Genomic DNA, 20207 nt, shown 5'->3' on the forward strand with positions numbered 1-20207 from the left:
GGCAGAGGGCAATGCCTCTGGAGACAGATTTAGAGTGCCGTTTCATTGTGGTGAGGGAAAGGCCACACTGATCTAGAAACAACCGCAGCAGCAGCAATCACACGCTCTGTATTGTGCTTTCTATTGATACAACATCAGTGATAATACAAGGTACTGGTTTTTAAAGGCTGTCCATTTCTAGTTTTGTGGTGTCAGAATACTCAGTGTAGATTTAACTTTTTAGGCTGGGAAATGGCAAGAAACTGTCAGCTTGGGGAGTGGCTCAGGGTTGCTCATAAATCATTTTGGTGACTGAAGAGCCAAACCACGTAAGAACTCAGGCATGTTAGAGTCCAGTTTTGACTCCTTTTAGGTTGTTCTAATAAAAGTTAAGAAAATGCATTGATTCAGTTGAATATCTGTTTAAAAGATCCAAAATCTACTTGCAAAAGTCTTCAAATTTCTGTTCATGTGGGGAGAAATTAGACATATACCTCTGATGAAATAAATTGCCTGCATAAATATTTCAAGTTTGTGCTCATGACAAAAATTTCTGAGACTTGAAAAATGTTTAATATATTCATAAGGGGTGGTGAGGACCATAAAGATAATTGTCTCTACTTATGTTACTCATCTGATAACTGTGAGAGTTTAAAAATTGGCACCACTACTCTTTTGCTAAAAACCAAGTGTGGCTTTCTTAAAATATGGGTGGATTTCTGATGGAAGAAAAAGGGTGAAGAGGGGTCAGGTTTCAGAAGAAAACCAATTTGGGGTGATTTGGATCAAATAATTGTATTTTCATTCTCAGAACTATAAATAAATGCTGCACATTTCAAAATTGATTATTTAGTGAACTAATTAAGTTAAACATATAGCATGTTCAATTTTTAGCCAGTATTTTCTAAAATAATAAAACCCAATTGCAGACATTAAGTTCTACTTTCATAAAAAGAATGTGGTAGACTTTTAAAATGGAAAAAAATAGCACAAGTATCATGATCAGTCTTTTTTCTTCTTAAGAATCTCATGTGATACAATTTATATCATATCACAACTTTGTGTAAATATACTCCCTTTCTCCGATTTTCCTTTTTTTAAAAAAATTTATTTAAGGTATACAAACTATGCATTTCATATACACAAATTTAGGAACATAGTGATTCTTCTCATCCTATCTTCTCTCCCACCCGCACTCCCACTCTTCTTCCTTCTCCTATTCCCATTCATATATATATACACATATTTATATATATACATATTTTATAAAGATCTATTTTCAGTTAACTTTATACTCATAAGATTAACCCTACACTAAGTAAAGAGTTCAACAGGGAGGAGGGCAATACTGAAAGTATAGCTGTTACTCAGGATTCATGGGGGATAGGTTCTAAGATCTCCAAAATCTTTGGATGCTCAAGTCCCTTGTATAAAATAGCACAGTTTTTGCCTGGAACTATGCCTACCCGCCTACATATTTGAAAGAATATAGTGTAAATGCTGTGAAAACAGTTATTCTGTTTAGAGAATAAGGGAAAACAGTATGTACTTATTTTGTACAGACACAAATCATTTTAATCTGAATTTGGTTGAACCCATTTGTGGTTGCTGAACCCATGGATGTGGAAAGCGAACTGTATTTACCAACCAAAGAGACAGAGGCATTAGATATTGACAAAAGACCCCTGCTCTGTGTCCCTGACATAGCTTTACAGGGGCTTGCCAGAATGAATATCTAGATACATGAATTACAACATACAACAAAACAATTTGGATGAGAGGGCCTGCACTGAATATTCCAATTTTTTTTTTTTTTTGACAGGCAGAGTGGACAGTGAGAGAGAGAGACAGAGACAGAGAGAAAGGTCTTCCTTTGCCGTTGGTTCACCCTCCAATGGCTGCCGCTGCAGCCGGCGCACCGCGCTGATCCTATGGCAGGAGCTTTTCCTGGTCTCCCATGGGGTGCAGGGCCCAAGCACCTGGGCCATCCTCCACTGTACTCCCTGGCCATAGCAGAGAGCTGGCCTGGAAGAGGGGCAACCGGGATAGAATCCGGCGCCCCGACCGGGACTAGAACCCGGTGTGCTGGCGCCGCAAGGTGGAGGATTAGCCTATTGAGCCACGGCGCCGGCTGAATATTCCAATTTTTAACCTAAAGGTCAAATTGCTTTTCCATTTGAAATACATGCCTCTTTTTGGAAGGTATTAAATGCTTTTTGCTTATAAGGTTTATGTATAATCGTGTATATATGAATGAAGACATTTTTCAATAGGACTTCTGCTTGAAACTCTGAAAATAAAACATCTCAGATTAAAATTGCACCAATTCAAATTGAAATACTGCCTTCTAAGATCAGTCTCAGAGAGGAGATGGGGGTCAATAATCTGGATTTAGATTTCATATGGACTAAAACACATCTCTAAAGTTATCAAATCAATTTGAAGAAAACACATCATGTAGTCTATATAAAATGGCCACAGATAACCCCAAGTGGGTTGTTTTCAGCTTTCCTGTGTCCCAGAGGTGCCCAAGAGCACAGATGTTGGTTCAGGAGACACTTTTCTGCTGTCCAGAGGCAGTAATAAAGAAAACTTCAGAAAAAAAGCCTTAAAATATCTCTTCAATGAATTTGAGCTTTCCTTTGGAAATAACCAAGAGTTTGTAAGCACAGTTCATCAGAGCTGGCTGACACTGGGGACACTCCGCCTCGCAGCTTGAGGTGATAAAATGTGTGGCTCTGTGTCAAAGACACGGGAAGCTGCTTCCTAGCCCTTCCTTTCATGACTGTTTATGATGAGGAAAAAGAAATTAAATCCCCTGGGAACTGAGCATCAACCATCTTTCCCAATCTTGCTGAGTAACTCACCCTAAATGAAATATTCTACCAAAAAGAAAAAAGCACAAGTAACTGGGTTATGATAACTAAAAGGGAGAAATGACTTTGAGTCACATGAAAGAGTAAGCATGACAGCCAAGGGGGAAGGAGATAAGAAGTGCTCCCTAGGAAACCATTCACAACAAAGAATGAGAATTGTTCTAGAAGAGGATGAAAGAGCAGCTCTATTTACTCTGTTCTGCACTGGTTGGATTTAAGAGAAAGCCAAAGGAACCTTACAGAATGATACAACTCAGTAGTACCTGGAACTAGGCCAATTGGTTTGGAAAAAATACATAGTTCATAAATATACAATCTTACTACATATCATAGCAAAATAAAATTCACATTGAGTTTAATTATTATAAACTTAAACCATTTACAAAACTAGACAAAGATTTAACTGCTCTCTGGATAGGGAAAGGCTTTCCAAAACATAATGCAATTGAAAATATGACAATGGAAAAGTCTACTAATTTGGTTAAGCGTATTTCAAGACTTGCCCGTTTAAAAAATTCCCATAAAAATTAATCGATAACAAATGTGAGAAAAATGTTTCTAGATGATATCACAAAGGGTGAAATTATTTAATCTATAAAATTTTTAAACTACTTAATTAAAAAAAAACTCATGAAACGCCCAATAACCAACTAAAGGTTGCAACTAAAGGTCATTAAATGGAAAATACAAATGGCTAATAAACAAGTGAAGAAAGCACTCCTTCAGGCAAAGAAATTTAAATCTAAAATAACCATTTTAAATATTACATTAGCAAAAACTTTAGTAATGGAAATACATAATACTGACAACCAGAGTTCTAGAGCAATATAAACTCTAATACATTGCTGACAAGATTGTAAACTGCTGGGACCAGTGCTGTGGCATAGCAATTAAGCTGCAATCTGCAGTATCGGTATCCCACATGGGCACCAGTTTATGTCCCAGCTGCTCCACTTTCAATCAAGCTCCCTGCTAACGCGCCTGGGAAAGCAGTGGAAGATGGCCCAAGTGCTTGGCCCCTTGCATCCATGTGGGAGACCTCGATGAAGCTCCCTGGTCATTGTGGCCAATTTGGAGATGAACCAGCAGATGGAAGATTTCTGTCTCTCCCTCTAATTTTGACTTTCAAATAAATAAATAAATAATAAGTAAATAAATAAATCTTTTTTAAAAAAAGAGTGTAAGTTGCTAAAAATTTTCTAGGATGAAATTTGACCATTAATATTAGTAAGCCTTAAAAATATTAATAACCTAAGCTGTTAATCTGCCTTTTAAGTATTTATTTTAAGGACAGGAATGTGAACCATGATTTGTGTTCACTGCTATCTTAATTTTAAAATATTAGAAATGAATACCTAAAAGTTGGAAACTGATTTAGTAGATGATAGTGAATGTAGATTATGTATACATGCAGCAATTAAAATTATGTTTAAGAGCTTTTAAATACATGAAAAATGGTTATGCCATATTTAAGTGACAACTGTATGGTACTAAATTTCATATATAGTATGATTCTAGTTTTATAATGAAAATGTTTAGAAAACAGTGTTCTGAAGTTCTCACAGGGGAATATAATTATTTAAATGAACATAATTTTCTACCAATAGAAATCACAAAAACATTTGCTATCAAAACTAATTCCCAGTCAATTGTATTTTATTCAAGACCATATTCTGTCCTTAAAAAGAATCTTTTTCTTAATCCCAATGAGGTATGTATGACATTTTTTTCTCTAGACTGGGTTACATGATCATTGGGATATTTTGTGGATTGTTTGATTTGGCATAAAGAGAAGTCCATCCACATACATCACATATTTGCACCAATGAATTATCTTTGCATGTAGGATATTTCCAAGACATAGGGGCCAAAGCCAGCACCAAATCCCCCCGTTCTCACTAAAGCACCTCAGCAACTGGTTAGTGACAAAATCATTTTCTTATAATCAGGTATGTGATTTGAAATGCAAACTTCGATGGCTGACACAATGGTTTCCATTTATACCAGGTGGTACAAAACTCACATGATTCCTGAGACTGGAAAGTGGAAGAAGAGACAGACTGATGAATTAAACTATTGAGTGAGAGAGAAGAGTGTCTAGTGTGGGAAATATTTGGCTCACGCACACAAACATTCATTGAACTGAACAGAGGTTTGCCACCTGACAAAACCAAACCAGTTGTCTCATCACTGTGAGAAGGGTTGATTCTTTTAAGCAGGGAATGAAGGAAAATAGAAAGATATGAACACTAGCAATGTTTGCAAAGCATGTACCAAATCTCTTGAAACATTCTATTATAAAACAATCCACAAAATATAAGCATAATTGCAAAACACAGAGTACTGGAATACTAGAGTAACTATATTGAGTCTCAGAATATTAAAAACTCCAAATTAGAGATTATCTGTTATCATACTTCCACTCCTCATTTTCAGAAAAAGAAACTAATTTCTAATAGATTAAGTACTTTATTCAATGCCCTGAAGCTAGTCAGTTAATCCAGTTTCTATACCTCATAGTAGGATCATTTTCTTAAAAGATACAAGGCAGACACAATTTCTAAAAACGTTTTTGACAACAAACTGGTACATACCACCGTGTGGATTTGGTCATAAGTACTTTGGATTTTCCCATTTACTTTGTTTTTACCTGAAAAGGCAAGAGGAAAGGACTTTATTTTATTCTTCTTGCTCCTACACCACGTTAACTAATTATTGTAAAGATAACTATGACTTATGTTCTCTAACCTAGGCATAAGTACTGTCATCACAAATACCAATTCCAATGAAGTTTTAATGCCCAGAAAATGGAAGAAAGCTCAGGGCTTCCTCAACTCTTTATGTCCACTTTTGCAGGCCCAGTTTTCCATTCTGAACAGTATTTTTTTTGCCAGTTATTCACAAGTCAGGGATTGATTTTAAAATATTACAATAGCATATCAATGGAAGCATCAAATACAATCACTTATTTAGAAACTTATCAAAATATTCTGAAATATCAATATTCAATAACCTATTGTTTATATTTCATGAAATGGTGAGCATGGAGATGAATGCTTACAAATGAAATGATTAAAAAGTGGGTAAATAGAAAAGAAAAAGCTTTAAAAAGCTTCCTGAAGCACAGTTCCAGGTACTTACTTCCAACAATCGTCTTGTGATTGAAAATCTTACTCCAAATCCCACCTTCCACATTGTCTTTCACTCCAAATTCATACACTGTATTGGGTTTTAGATTTTCCACAATTGTTTCTGTGGCTGGGCAGATTTGAAAAACCCATTTCTTTTCCTTATCCTTTTCTCTATAGCGAATTGTATAAAATCTGTTGAATAATAGAAACATAGTGCTTTAAAGTCACAGGACAATTCAGGATATTATCTCAAGCTTTATAAACAGTTTTAAAATTTCTTTATTGATTTGAAAGAGAGAAAAAGAGGTCCATCTACTAATTCACTTCCCAAATGCCCATAACAACCTGCGCTGGGCCAGACTGAAGCTAGGAGCTGGAAAATCAATCTGAGTCTTCCATGTGATTGGCAGGGTCCAACGTATTTAAGCCATCATCCACTGTCTCCCAGGATGCACATTAGCTGGAAACTGGATTCAGGTGTGGAGCGGGGACTGCAAACCTGGCACTTTTGATGTGGAATGCAAGCATCCCAAGTGGTATTTTAACTACTGCATCAAACACTAGCCCCATTTCAAGTTTCTTAATATATCACATACTTCAATCAACTCAGATAACATTTCTTTTTTTTTTTTTTGACAGGCAGAGTGGACAGTGTGAGAGAGAGACAGAGAGAAAGGTCTTCCTTTGCCTTTGGTTCACCCTCCAATGGCTGCCGCGGCTGGCGCACTGCGCTGATCCGATGGCAGGAGCCAGGTACTTATCCTGGTCTCCCATGGGATGCAGGGCCCAAGTACTTGGGCCATCCTCCATTGCACTCCCTGACCACAGCAGAGAGCTGGCCTGGAAGAGGGGCAACCGGGACAGAATCCGGCACCCTGACCGGGACTAGAACCCGGTGTGCTGGCGCCGCAAGGCGGAGGATTAGCCTAGTGAGTCACGGCGCCGGCCTCAGATAACATTTCTAACATTGGCTGTTTAGATTTTGAAAAATTTATGGATAACAGGAAAAAAATTTCAATGTGTGCTTAGGTTTTTAAATTTCTCATTAAAATTGGGGTCTATGCAGCAACAACCTGAAAGGATCCCAGAATTCTCAGTTCTGTTATTTGCTATTTTGGAAAATGAAAGCTGGAAAGACACTAGACTGTCATTCTCTTCCAAGTACACATAGGGTAGAACACAAGTATAATTTTATAAGTGCTAATTATTGTAGTTTTACAACTGTACATGTTTAACCCTCTTCATCCCATGGAAAGTATTTTAAAAGTAATGTTCAATTTTTTATGAAGAAGAAACCAACACTCTAAAATGCATCCAGGTCTTCATTTTAAGGATGTGTTTTTCTTATTGTTACAAAAAAGAATCAAGATCAATAGCACAGTCAAGGGCACAATGAGGAAACAATGCAAACTCAAGGCCACTGTGACATATTTGCTTAGGGCTTTATGCTATACAAATTTATATATGTTAAAGTAAGCAAATCCTTACTATTTTTTGTACCTTTACTAACATGCTATGTTTTGTGTACATTGTCTTATTTGTCACAAAAAACACCTTGCATCCTAGGAATCCTTAATCCTATTTTACAAACATGAAAACTGGGTTTGAGAAAATCTCTTAACTTGCCAAATATCATCCAGCTAGTGTATTTTACCAGGGGCAGTGGAAGAAGCCTATTCCTCTGGCTCTACTTTCTTTTTTTTTCTTTCTTTTTTTTTTTTATCTTTTATTTAATGAATATAAATTTCCAAAGTACGACTCATGTGTTACAATGGCTTCCCCCCCCATACCGTCCCTCCCACCCACAACCCCCCCTTCCCACTCCCTCTCCCCCTCCATTCACGTCAAGATTCATTTTCGATTATCTTAATATACAGAAGATCAGCCTAGCATACCTTAAGTAAGTATTTCAACAGTTTGCTCCCACACAGAAACATAAAGTGAAAAATAATAGATGATTTTTTTTAAATGATGATGAAATCAGATCAGACCTATTGTCATGTTTAAACAGCCTTGTTAAGTGGGGTAGTCGATCAGAAAAGGGACTTTGATTCTGAGTGTGTAAAGTAATGATAAGTTAATAGGGATAGATGTAACAAAAAAATGTTGAATTAAAACAGCTTGAAGATGATTCATAAATTTCATTTAATTTACAGAAAGATTAAAATATTTACCCTAAATGTTACATTATTCCTAGCTTTATAGAGAATACTACTGGAAGAATATATTTATTTATTTGGGAGGAAGAGAAACAGAGAGCTTCCATTTGTTGGTTCACTCCCCACATGCCTGTAATAGCTGGGGTTTGGCTGAGGCTGAAGCTAGAAATTCAGTTCACATTTCCCACGCAAAGGGGAGGAATCCAATTACTTTAGCCATCAATACTGTCTCCCAGGGTTGGTATCAGGAAACTGGAATCAGGAGCTGGAGTGATGAATCAAACCCATGCACTCAGCTGTGTGATGGGGGCATCTTAACTGCAGGGCTGAATATCCACCACTGAAAGAATATAATAGCACTCCCATGAGTGGGTGGGGAGATAAGATTAGATGAAGTGTCAGCAGATATTTAAATTTTTATGTTTTTATTTTAAATAAACATTTTATGAACAGAATAAAATAGCTGTCATGATGAATAGGTTTTTGATATACTGTTTTAGGTTCTTTCTTACATCTTAAATCATTTTTCTAAAACATTGCATGCCTCTCCTCTACTCTGTTCTCCAAAAAATTAAAGAGAGTAACACTCAGATTAATTGCTTTTATTTAAAACTTTAAAATGTCACTCATGTATTCATGCTAGAAACAGTTTTAGGGTGTCCTGTGAAGATGAAAATTTTGATGTTCTTCAATTTCCTCAGGGTCAAGTTCTTAGTGATACAGAAAAATTACCCAGAGTCTCTGAAAATGAGGGTCAGGACTGGCTACCTAACTCGAGGGGCTCGGTATACAATGAAAATGTGGACTCCTTTGTTAAAAGCTACAAAGGATTGTCAGATAGAAACAGCAGGGCATTAAGCCACGCTTTGGCTTGTCTAAGTGAGGACCTTGTGCAAAGGTCACAGCTACCGGATGGCCCCATGAATTTAATACAGAATTTAGTAAGTATGGAGAGAGAGGAGATATATTTGTACATCCAGCCCACTTTCTAATGTTACAAAACACTGACGTGTTTGCAATAACTCACTCACCTGCTTCTTTCCAGGGAAAGCTGCTCTAATCTCCCATTCCTCAGTAGCAGAACACAGAATGAATGGAGGAGGCTGCCACTGAAATCGACTGGTAACTAAAACTGCTACTGAACTGAAAACTGCTACTGAAAATCTGTTTATAGAATCCAAGTGCTTTGTGTCTTCTGAGTCGAACTATCAAGGACTTATGAAATGCATTTCTTGACAAATATGTGGCATGTAGTTTCTGTTGCTGTTTTGCCCCTGTCCTGGCTCTTAGAGGACTTAAGAAAAATGCTTAAAAGCTAAAATAAGACCAGATGGGCTACTGCAATTATGCATCTCTAGTAAGGATCCATTTCTGAGGACTTAATTGCTTGCATGATCTGTGGCACCCTTGCTAACAGAGCTATTAAGGTCCAGATTGATTCAAAGCTTTCCAATCAACCTGATTTCACATCATCTTCCTAAGGATGAAATGGCATAAAAATGTTCTGTTCATCTTAAAAATCTTAAACCACATGCTAAGAAAAATATAGCTTGTAATTTTTTCCTATTGCAATCACAAAACATTTGAAATGCTCTCTCGCATACCAAGTTAGAAAAAAAAAAAAGATGGACAGCTGGCCCCTTCTCTTTCAGTTATGTTTACCCTGGTCAAGGCTGTCTCAGCTGATAGTTGTACAAGTAGACATGTTTGGACCTTTAAAAGAGCAAATGATTTCTGTCTCAGTTATGGGTCTGTTTAGGTTTTCTATGTCTTCCTGGTTCAATTTAGGTAGGTTGCATGTGTCCAGGAATCTATCCATTTCTGATAGATTTCCCTATTTGCTGGCATACAAGTCCTTGTAGTAATTTCTGATGATTCTTTTTATTTCTGTGGTGTCTGTTGTTACGTTTCCTTTTTCATCTCTGATTGTATTGATTTGGGTCTTTTCTTTTTTTAGTTAGTTGGGCCAATGGGGTGTCAATTTTGTTTATTTTTTTAAAAAAAAACAGCTCCTCGTTTGGCTGATTTTTTGTAATTTTTTTTGGATTCAATCCTATTGACTTCTTCTCTGATTTTAATCATTTCTCTTCGACTAGATTTGGGTCTGGTTTGCTGCAGGTTTTTTAGATGCTTGAGATGCATTGAAAGTTCATAATGGTGGGATCTCTGTCCTTAATGTGTTGTCCAATGTGAATTAATGCTATAACTAGTACTCAAACAGTATTTTACACTTTATGTTCTGTGTGGGTACAAACTGATGAAATCTTTATACTAAATCGATCTTCTGTATATAAAGATAATTGAAAATGCATCTTGATGTGAATGGAATGGGAGAGGGAGCGGGAGATGGGAGGGGTGTGCATGGGAGGGAAGTTATGGTGGGGGGAAGCCATTGTAATCAATAAACTGTACTCTGGAAATTATATTTACTAAATAAAAGTTAAAAAAAATAAACACGAAAAAAAGAGCAAATGAGACCACTTAGCTATATTTAAAATAGTGAAGATTTTCCTTGATTTTAAAATAAAATATAGGTCTTACAGTGTTTTTAAATCTAGCACATGATAAATGTTCCATATGTGTTTATGAAATTAATAGAGTACATATTTAGGTACTCAGAGTCATTTTAAAAATTAGGATATAATCGCCCTAAATGACCACTGATTTAATCACCAAAAATACTGATTTAAGTCATTAGGTTAGCAATTGTATTTTGCTGTGTGTCCCTGCCTGAGGCTTCACTTACTATAATGTACCATTCCTATAGAATCAACACAAACTGAAACAAAATAAAATGAATGTCTACCATGTACATTTGCTGGGGCTTAAGTTTTTTTTAGTAAAGATATATTTATTTGAAAGGCAGGGTTAGAGAGATATTAAATCCACTGGTTCACTCCCCACATGGCTACAACTGCTAGAGCTGGGCCAACTTGAAAGCCAGGAGCTTCTACCAGGTCTCTGATGTAGGTGCAGGGGCCCAAGCACTGGGGCCATCCTCCACTGCTTTCCCAGGCACATTACCAGGGAGCCCGAATGAAAGTGGAGCAGCTGGGTCTTGAACAAGCCACACAGTGGATGTTTCACCCACTCTATCACAGCACCGGCCCCAGGGCTTAAGAGTTTTCTTTCTTTATTCCAGTTTATCCATACAATGAATTCTGGGTGGAGGAAGATTTAATATGAAGAAAAAGAAGCTGAGAAGTATCTAAGATTCAACAGTCAATGGCAGAGACTAGTGCTGTTTTGTACTCTTAAATTGATGTATTTTGGAATGTGTTGGACTTCCTATCATGGTGCTTGGCAAAAAAACGGTTCAAGGAGACAGAAACAATGACCCAGAATGTAAGAAAAGTAAACAGGATCAGGTTAGCACTACCCAAAGATACAGTATAATCCTGCATTTACTATCAGATCACAGTCTTCTCATTGTCTAAGGATATCCAGGATCAAACACCCCTTGCACATATTTCTGCGGATGATTAAATTTTGGCACAAGTGCAGAGAGAGGCAACAAATACTAAAAATACAAGTAGAAGCCTGTGAGTGTCATCAGACTGGCCCTCTGGAAATCCTGCTTCTAACCATTTGGAATCTAAGAATGAGAGCATCTTGTATCCTAATTAAGAGTCAGAAACTGGCAAAGGTATTTGGTTCAGTTGATATTACCATGTGCCTTGGCCTCCTGTGTGCTCTCAGTGCTGACAGTAATGGTTACTATAGCTTTTAAAAGTGCATAGCTCTTCAAAATATACCAGAAAAAGCAGGCGATAGTCTAACTTCAATACCAGACAGCTACAAACTAGCAGCACAACCCCAGAGGAGTCTCATTACCCACTTAAGTATCAACTTTCCCTAATTTGAAGAAAGGGTCATCCAAGTATGAAAAATACACAAGAACTCCCAAAAGATATGACCAGAAAAGACCTTCACCACAACACATTGTAGTAAAACTCTCCACAGTAAAATATAAAGAAAAGATTCTAAAATATGCACCAGAGAAACACCAGATAACATTTAGAGGAACTGCAATTAGACTCACAGATTTATCATCAGAAACACTACAGGCTAGGAGAGAAGAGAGATATATTCCAAGTCTTAAGAGAAACAAACTGTCAACCCAGAATACTGTACCCTGAAAAGCTCTCATTTATGAATGAAGGTGAAATAAAGACCTCCATAACAAATAGAAATTGAAAGAATTTGTCACTACCTGTCCAGCCCTATAAAAGAAGTTCAAGGATGTTTTACACACAGAAACAGGAACATCACTATAAAAGAAAGTGAAGGCAGAAAACTGCCCAGAAGTACAAAGGAAACTCAAAGTTAAAAAATAGGACTATCAACAGAAATATGGCAAGGCAAAGTCATTACTTATCAATAGTCACCCTGAAAGTAAATGGCCTCAACACTTCAGTCAAAACACACAGACTGGCTGAATAGATTAAAAAGGAAAACCTATCTATTTGCTGCCTGCAAGAAACACATCTCACCAACAATGATATCCACAGACTGAAAGTGGAAGGATTGAAAAAGTTAATCCATGCTAACATAAAGCAACAAAGGGCTGGTGTAGCCATCCTAGTATCATACAAAATAGACTTTAACACAAAAACCCGTTAATAGACAAAGAAGGGCACTAAATAATAATTAAGGGATCAATTCAATAGGAAGATGTAACTAACAAATGTATTTGCACCCAATTACAGGGCACTGGGCTATTTAAGAGAAATGTTAATGGATCTAAAGGGAGACATAGACTCAAATACAATGGAATGGGGAACCTCAATACCCCACTTTCAGCAATGGACAGATCAACCAGACAGAAAATCAGCAAGGAAACAGTTAATTGACTATGGAACAAATGGACCTAACATATCTACAGAGCTTTCCATCCTACAGCCACAGAATACAAATTCTTCTCACCAGTGCATGGTACTTTCTCTAGGATTGACCACATGCTAGGCCATATAGCAAGTTTCAGCAAATTCAAAAAACTGAAATCATACTATGCATCTTCTTGGACTCAATGGAATGAAGTTGGTAATCAAGAACTCAGGAACCCCTAGAACACTTGCAAACACAGGGAGACACAGGGAGACTGAACAACATGCTACCAAATGAATAGTGAGTCATAGAAGAAATCAAGAGAGAAATCAAAAAAATTCCTGGAAAAAATGAAGACAACAATACAACATATCAAAACTTATGGAATACAGCAAAAGCAGTGTTAGGAGAAATGTTTATGGCAATTTAAGCTTACATCAAGATCACAGGAAGCTCAAAAATATATTAGAAAATATCTTTGGCAAATGGCAGGGCAAAGTTACTACTTATCAATAGTCACATTGAACGTTAACAGCCTGAACTGTCCAGTTAAAAGACACTGATTGGCTGACTGGGTTAAGGAAAAAAACCCACCTATTTGCTGCTTACAAGAAACACATCTTTCCAACAAAGATGCATGCAGACTGAAAGTGAAAGGCTGGAAAAGATATACCATGCCAACATAAATGAAAAAAGAGCAGGCGTAGCCATCTTAATATCGGACAACATAAACTTTACCACAAAAACTGTTAGGAGAGACAAATAGGGGCACTATATAATGATTAAGGGATCAATTCAACAGGAAGATATAACAATTATCAATGTATATGCACCTAATTACAGGGCACCAGTTTATTTAAAAGATTTGTTAAGGGACTTACAGGAGGGAGACTTAGAACCCAATACAATAGTACTGGGGGACATCAATACTCCACTCTCAGAAATAGATCAACAGGACAGAAGATCAACAAGGAGACAGTAGATTTAAACAAAAATTCACTCAACATGCATTAAAGACTTAAATCTACGACCTGACACCATCAAATTATTAGAGAGCATTGGAGAAACCCTGCAAGATATAGGTACCTGCAAAGACTTCCTAGAAAAGACCCCAGAGGTGCAGGCAGTCAAAGCCAAAATTAACTATTGGGATTGCATCAAATTGAGAAGTTTCTGTACTGCAAAAGAAACAGTCAGGAGAGTGAAGAGACAACCGACAGAATGGGAAAAAATATTTGCAAACTACACAACAGATAAAGAAAAATATTTGCAAACTACACAACAGATAAAGGGTTGATAACCAGAATCTACAAAGAGATCAAGAAACTCCACAACATCAAAACAAACAACCCACTTAAGAGATGGGCTGAGGACCTCAATAGACATTTTTCAAAAGAGGAAATCCAAATGGCCAGACACATGAAAAAATGTTCAAGATCACTAGCAATCAGGGAAATGCAAATCAAAACCACAATGAGGTTTCACCTCACCCCGGTTAGAGTGGCTACATTCGGAAATCTACCAATAACAGATGCTGGCGAGGATGTGGGGAAAAAGGGACACTAACCCACTGTTGGTGGGAATGCAAACTGGTTAAGCCACTATGGAAGTCAGCATGTAGATTCCTCAGAAACCTGAATATAACCCTATCATATAAATCAGCCATACCACTCCTTGGAATTTACCCAAAGAAAATTAAATTGGCAAACAAACAAGCTGTCTGCACCTTAATGTTTATTGCAGCTCAATTCACAATAGCTAAGACCTGCAACCAACCCAAATGCCCATCAACAGCAGACTGGATAAAGAAATTATGGGACATGTACTCTATAGAATACTATACAGCAGTCAAAAACAATGGAACCTGATCATTTGCAACAAGATGGAGGAATCTGGAAAACATTATGCTGAGTGAACTAAGCCAGTCCCAAAGGGACAAATATCATATGTTCTCCCTGATCGGCGACAACTGAGCACCAAAGGGGAAACCTGTTGAAGTGAAATTGACACTATGAGAAACAGTGACTTGATCAGCTCTTGTCCTGACTGTTGATGTACAATGTAATACTTTATCCATTTTAGTATTTTTTCTTTGTTTTGTTCTAGTACTATTGGTTGAACTCTGTAATTAACACACATTATTTTTAGGTGTGTAAATTTTAACTGAAAAGTGATCCCTGTTTAATATAAGAGTGGGAATAAGAGAGGGAGGAGATGTACAATTTGGGACATGCTCAATCTGACTTGCCCCAAATGGTGGAGTTAAAATCGTGCCAGGGGATTCCAATACAATCCCATCAAGGTGGCATGTACCAATTGCATCTCACAATTTCACTTCACAATTGATCACACTGATAGGTATAAGATTCAAAAGGATCACAAAACAAGAATAGAGTCTGTGAATACTAACTGATAGATTCAAAAAGGGAGAGAATGATCCATCATGGGAAGCAGGATACACAGCAGACTCATAGAATGGCAGGTGTCCTAAATAGCACTCTGGCCTCAGAATCAGCCCTTAAGGCATTTGGATTTGGCTGAAGAGCCCATGAGAGTATTTTTGGCATGGAAATCCAAGAAACTCTGGAAAAAAATACCTAAATGAAATATCTCTGCAAGTGAGATCCCAGTGGAAAGAACGGGGCCACCAAAGAAGGAGGTAGCTTTCTCTGAAGGGAGGAGAGAACTTCCACTTTGACTATGACCCTGTCTAAAGATCAGAGTCATCAAATTCAACAGGCTTCCATAGCCTTGGCAACTCATGACTAGAACGAAGGGAGGTTACTGATGCCATATACAAGAGTGTCAAATTGTTAAGTCAACAACAGGAGTCACTGTGTACTTACTTCTCATGTGGGATCTGTCCTTAGTGTGTTGTCCAATGTGAAGTAGTGCTATAACTAGTACTGAAACAGTATTTTACACTTTGTGTTTCTGTGTGGGTGCAAACTGATGAAATCTTTACTTAATACACACTAAATCAATCTTCTGTATATAAAGATAATTGAAAATGAATCTTGATGTGAATGGAATGGGAAAGGGAGTGGTCGATGCGAGGGGTGCGAGTTTGAGGGAAATTATGGGGGGGGGAGCCATTGTATTGCATAAACTGTACTTTGAAAATTTATATTTACTAAATAAAAAAAAATCTTTTTTAAAAAAAAGAAATTGGAAAGGCAAATGCACTATCAGTGCATCACAAAGACCTAGAAAAACATCAAACAAAACCCAAAACTAGGAGAAAAGAAATAATTAAAACTAGAAAAGAAATCAACAAAATGAAAATAAAAAATTACAGAAGATCAACAAAATGAAAAGCTGGTTTCTTGAAAAAAAAAAAATCAACACACCACTGATGCAACTAACGAAAAAATGAAGACCCAAATTAATAAAATTAGAGATGAAAAAGGCAATGTAAAAACAGATACCACAGAAATAAAGAGAATCATCAGAAATTATTACAAATAGCTTTACACCAATAAAATGAGAAACCTAGAATAAATGGAGATTCCTGGGAAATGTAGCAGAATATAAAATCAACAGACAAAAATCAACAGCCTTTGTATATGCAGAGATTGCCATGGTTGAAAAAGAGCTTCTAAGATCATTCCCATTCACAATAGCTACCAAAACAAACAACCAAACAAAAACAAACAAAAAAACCCAAACCCCTTGGAATAAATTTGAACAAAACATCAAAGACCTCTACAATGACAATCACTAAACATTATAGAAGAAATACAAAATGGAAAGATTTTCCGTGTTCTTGGATTGAAAGATTCAATATCAACATGTTCATACTATCAAAATGAATTTACAGATTCAAAGCTGGAGGCATCACAAAACCAAATTTCAGGATATATTACAGGGCAGTTATAATCAAAACCCCCTAGTATTGGTACCAAAACAGATCAACAAACCAGTGGAACAGAATAGAAATGCCAGAAATCAATCCAAGCATCTACAACCAACTTATCCTTGACAAAGGTGCTAAAATCAATCCCTGGAACATGGACAGTCTCTTCAACAAATGGTGCTGGGAAAACAGGATTTCCACATGCAGAAACATGAAGCAAGACCCCTACCTTCACCTCCCACCAAACCTACTCAAAATGGATTAAACACCTATATCTATGACCCAATGCCATCAAATTATTAGAGACCAGTGGGGAAACCCTACAAGGCATCAGCATAGACAGAGTTCTTGAAGACCCCAGAAGCACAGGCAATCAAAGCCAAAATTGACAAATGGGATTACACCAAATTGAGAAGTTTCTGCACTGCAAAAGACACATTTAGCAAAGTGAAGAGGCAACCAACAGAATGGGAGAAAATATTTGCAAACTATACAACCGATAAGAGATTAATAACCAGAATATATAAAGAGATCAAGAAACTCAACAACAAAACAAACAACCCAGTAAAGAAATGGGCAAAGGACTTAAACGGACATTTTTCAAAAGAGGAAATCCAAATGACACGTGAAAAAATGTTCAGGATTTCTGAAATTGCTGAGAAATGCAAATCAAAACCACAATGAGAGGGGCCAGTGCTGTGGTGTCATGCATAAGGCTGCCGCCTGCAGTGCTGGCATCCCATATAGGTGCTGGTTCGAGACTACACTGCTCCACTTCTGATCCAGCTCTCTGTTGTGGCCTGGGAAAGCCAAAGATGGCCCAAATCCTTGGGCTCCTGCACCCGTGTGGGAGACCTGGAAGAAGCTCCTGGCTCCTGCTTCAGATCGCTGTATCTCCAGCTGTTGTGGCCAGTTGGGGAGTGAACTAGCAGATGGAAGACTCTCTCTCTCTCTGCCCCTCCTTCTTTCTGTGTAACTCTGACTTTCAAATAAATAAATAAATAATTCTTTTTAAAAGAAAAACCACAATGAGGTTCCACCTCATCCCAATTAGAATGGCTTTCATACAGAAATCAATTAACCACAAATGCTGGTGAGAATGTGGTGATAAAGTTACCCTAATTCACTTGCTGTTGGTGGGAATGTAAACTGGTACAGCCATTATGAAACACAGTGTGGGGCCGGCGCCACAGCTCAATAGGCTAATCCTCTGCCTTGCGGTGCCGGCACACAGGGTTCTAGTCCCGGTAGGGGCGCCGGATTCTTTCCCGGTTGCCCCTCTTCCAGGCCAGCTCTCTGCTGTGGCCCGGGAGTGCAGTGGAGGATGGCCCAAGTGCTTGGGCCCTGCACCCCATGGGAGACCAGGATAAGCACCTGGCTCCTGCCTTCGGATCAGTGTGGTGCGCTGGCTGCAGTGCATGTCTGTGGCGGCCATTGGAGGGTGAACCAATGGCAAAAAGGAAGACCTTTCTCTCTGTCTCTCTCTCTCTCACTGTCTACTCTGCCTGTAAAAAAAAAAATTAAAAAATTAAAAAAAAAAAGAAACACAGTGTGGAGATATCTCAGATGTCTGAATATAGACCTTCCACATGACCCAGCCACCCCACTCCTGGGAATCTACCCAAGGAAATGAAGTCAGAATTTGACAGCTATCTGTATTTCCATGTTTATTACAGCTCAGCTCAAATAGTTAAGACTTGGAATCAACTCAAATGCCCATCAACTGAAGACTAGATAAAGATGGGATATGTACACCGTGGAATACTCACAGCAGTAAAAAAATGAAATGCAGTCATTTGCAATCAAATGGATCAATCTGGAAAACATCATACCTAGTGAAACAAGCCAGTCACAAAGAGAAATTCTGTATGTTCTCCCTGACCTGTGATAACTAATAGAGCACTTACAAGGCAACCTGTAGAAATGAAATTGACATGTAGAGAAGCAATCACTTTGAACAGCCCTGCTCCTGACCAATGAGAAACAGCTTTTTATTCTCCATTTTTTTCTTTTCCTTTATTATCTCTTCCTTATCTTTTCTTTCATATGAATTGAACTCTACTTAAGAGTTAACCATATGTGTATAAAGTTAATTGCAAACCGATCTCAGTAAAAAAATAAAGAGAATAAAAAGGGAGGAGGAAGCAGGGTGGGAATGTTAAGGGGAAGGTGGGCATGGTGGGAAGAATTACCAAGATCCTAAATTTTTAATTGTGAAATGTGTGAAGTTCTTAACTGCAAAGCAGAATTGTTTTGCATACATTCCTATGGACTTATTTCTAAGGGTACAATTTAAAAACTGGCCACGGGACCCCAAATTCCCTTAAGCTGGCTAGTAAAAATATCAACGTGTTACAGAGATAAAATGGATAGGATTTTGGTAAAGTGATCATATAGATAGGAACAAGTGTTAAAATGATCGTATAAATAGGACTAAGTTTCTGGAAGTAATAGAATTAAAAAGGAGTGAAGGCTCCAACATGGGAAGCAGTCCATTCAGCAGACTCATAGAATGGCAATTGCTTTAAGCAGAACTCTGGCCTCAGAATCAGCCCTTAAGGCACTCTGATCTGGTGGAAGAGCCAAGGGAACATTTCAGGAATGGAAAGTCAAGACACTCTGGCAAAACTGTTCTACATTAAGTACCTCTGTGGGTGAGACCCCAGTGGAAAGAAGTGGTCACCAAAGAAGGATGTACTTTTCTCTAAAGGGAGAATAGAACTTCTACTTTGCTTGAGGCCTTGTCAGGCTAGTACATTAAAAAGGCTTCTATAGCCAAGGCATCTCATGTCAAGAGCCTTGGGTGATCACTGTTATCATAAGAGTGTTAATTGTTAAATAAACAAGAGTCCCTATACACTAACTTCCCATGAAGAACCTCTATCCCCAAAGAGTTGTATCATGAGACTAATAGTAAAACTTGTTCTCAGGAATCACTTCCTTCTAGTGCATTAAGTGGAGGATATTATTATGTCTCATAAGTTATAGTTATGTCTATGAGCTCAGAAAAGATCTAAAACTCTTGGGTTCTTCTTTAAAGATAATTAAGCTTATAAAAGGAAAAGAGGGGGAGGAAGGAAGGGAAAGGAGAAAGGGAAAAGAAAAAAAATCACCTTTGAGAAGCAATAACTTTAAACAGCCCTTGTCTGGACTGCTGAGGAACAGTTCTTAGTTTTTTCATTTTACTTTTTTTCTCTTTCTTTCTTGGAATAAACAGGAGAGGGAAGAGAGAGGAGCTGGAGAGATGATGGGAGGGCGAGTATGGTGGGAAGAATTACTACGGTCCAAATGCTGTATTTATGAAATGCATACAAATAAAAAAAATGCCATCGTAGTGTTGTGATTAAGTAAGGTCATCCTACCCAGGCCCAAGAAAGCA

The 20207-nt window shown here is 37.7% G+C and overlaps 1 protein-coding gene across 50 annotated transcripts in view; it reads right to left on the bottom strand.

Moving 5' to 3' along the window:
* ABI3BP (ABI family member 3 binding protein) overlaps positions 1 to 20207 on the bottom strand; it is a 295737-nt gene that overhangs the window by 141117 nt on the left and 134413 nt on the right. For all 50 annotated transcript variants that reach the window (XM_089331596.1, XM_008267027.5, XM_070071996.2 and 47 more), the window contains exons 5-6: positions 5997 to 6178; positions 5450 to 5505 (exon numbers count right to left, since the gene is read on the bottom strand). In XM_089331596.1, the coding sequence (XP_089187722.1) occupies positions 5450 to 5505; positions 5997 to 6178 (238 nt within the window). The remainder of the gene's footprint in view (positions 1 to 5449; positions 5506 to 5996; positions 6179 to 20207) is intronic.

This window comes from Oryctolagus cuniculus, chromosome 4 (assembly GCF_051225735.1).
Source record: "Oryctolagus cuniculus isolate XC-2025 breed Fujian yellow rabbit chromosome 4, ASM5122573v1, whole genome shotgun sequence".
In the NCBI taxonomy this organism is placed as follows: Eukaryota; Metazoa; Chordata; class Mammalia; order Lagomorpha; family Leporidae; genus Oryctolagus; species Oryctolagus cuniculus.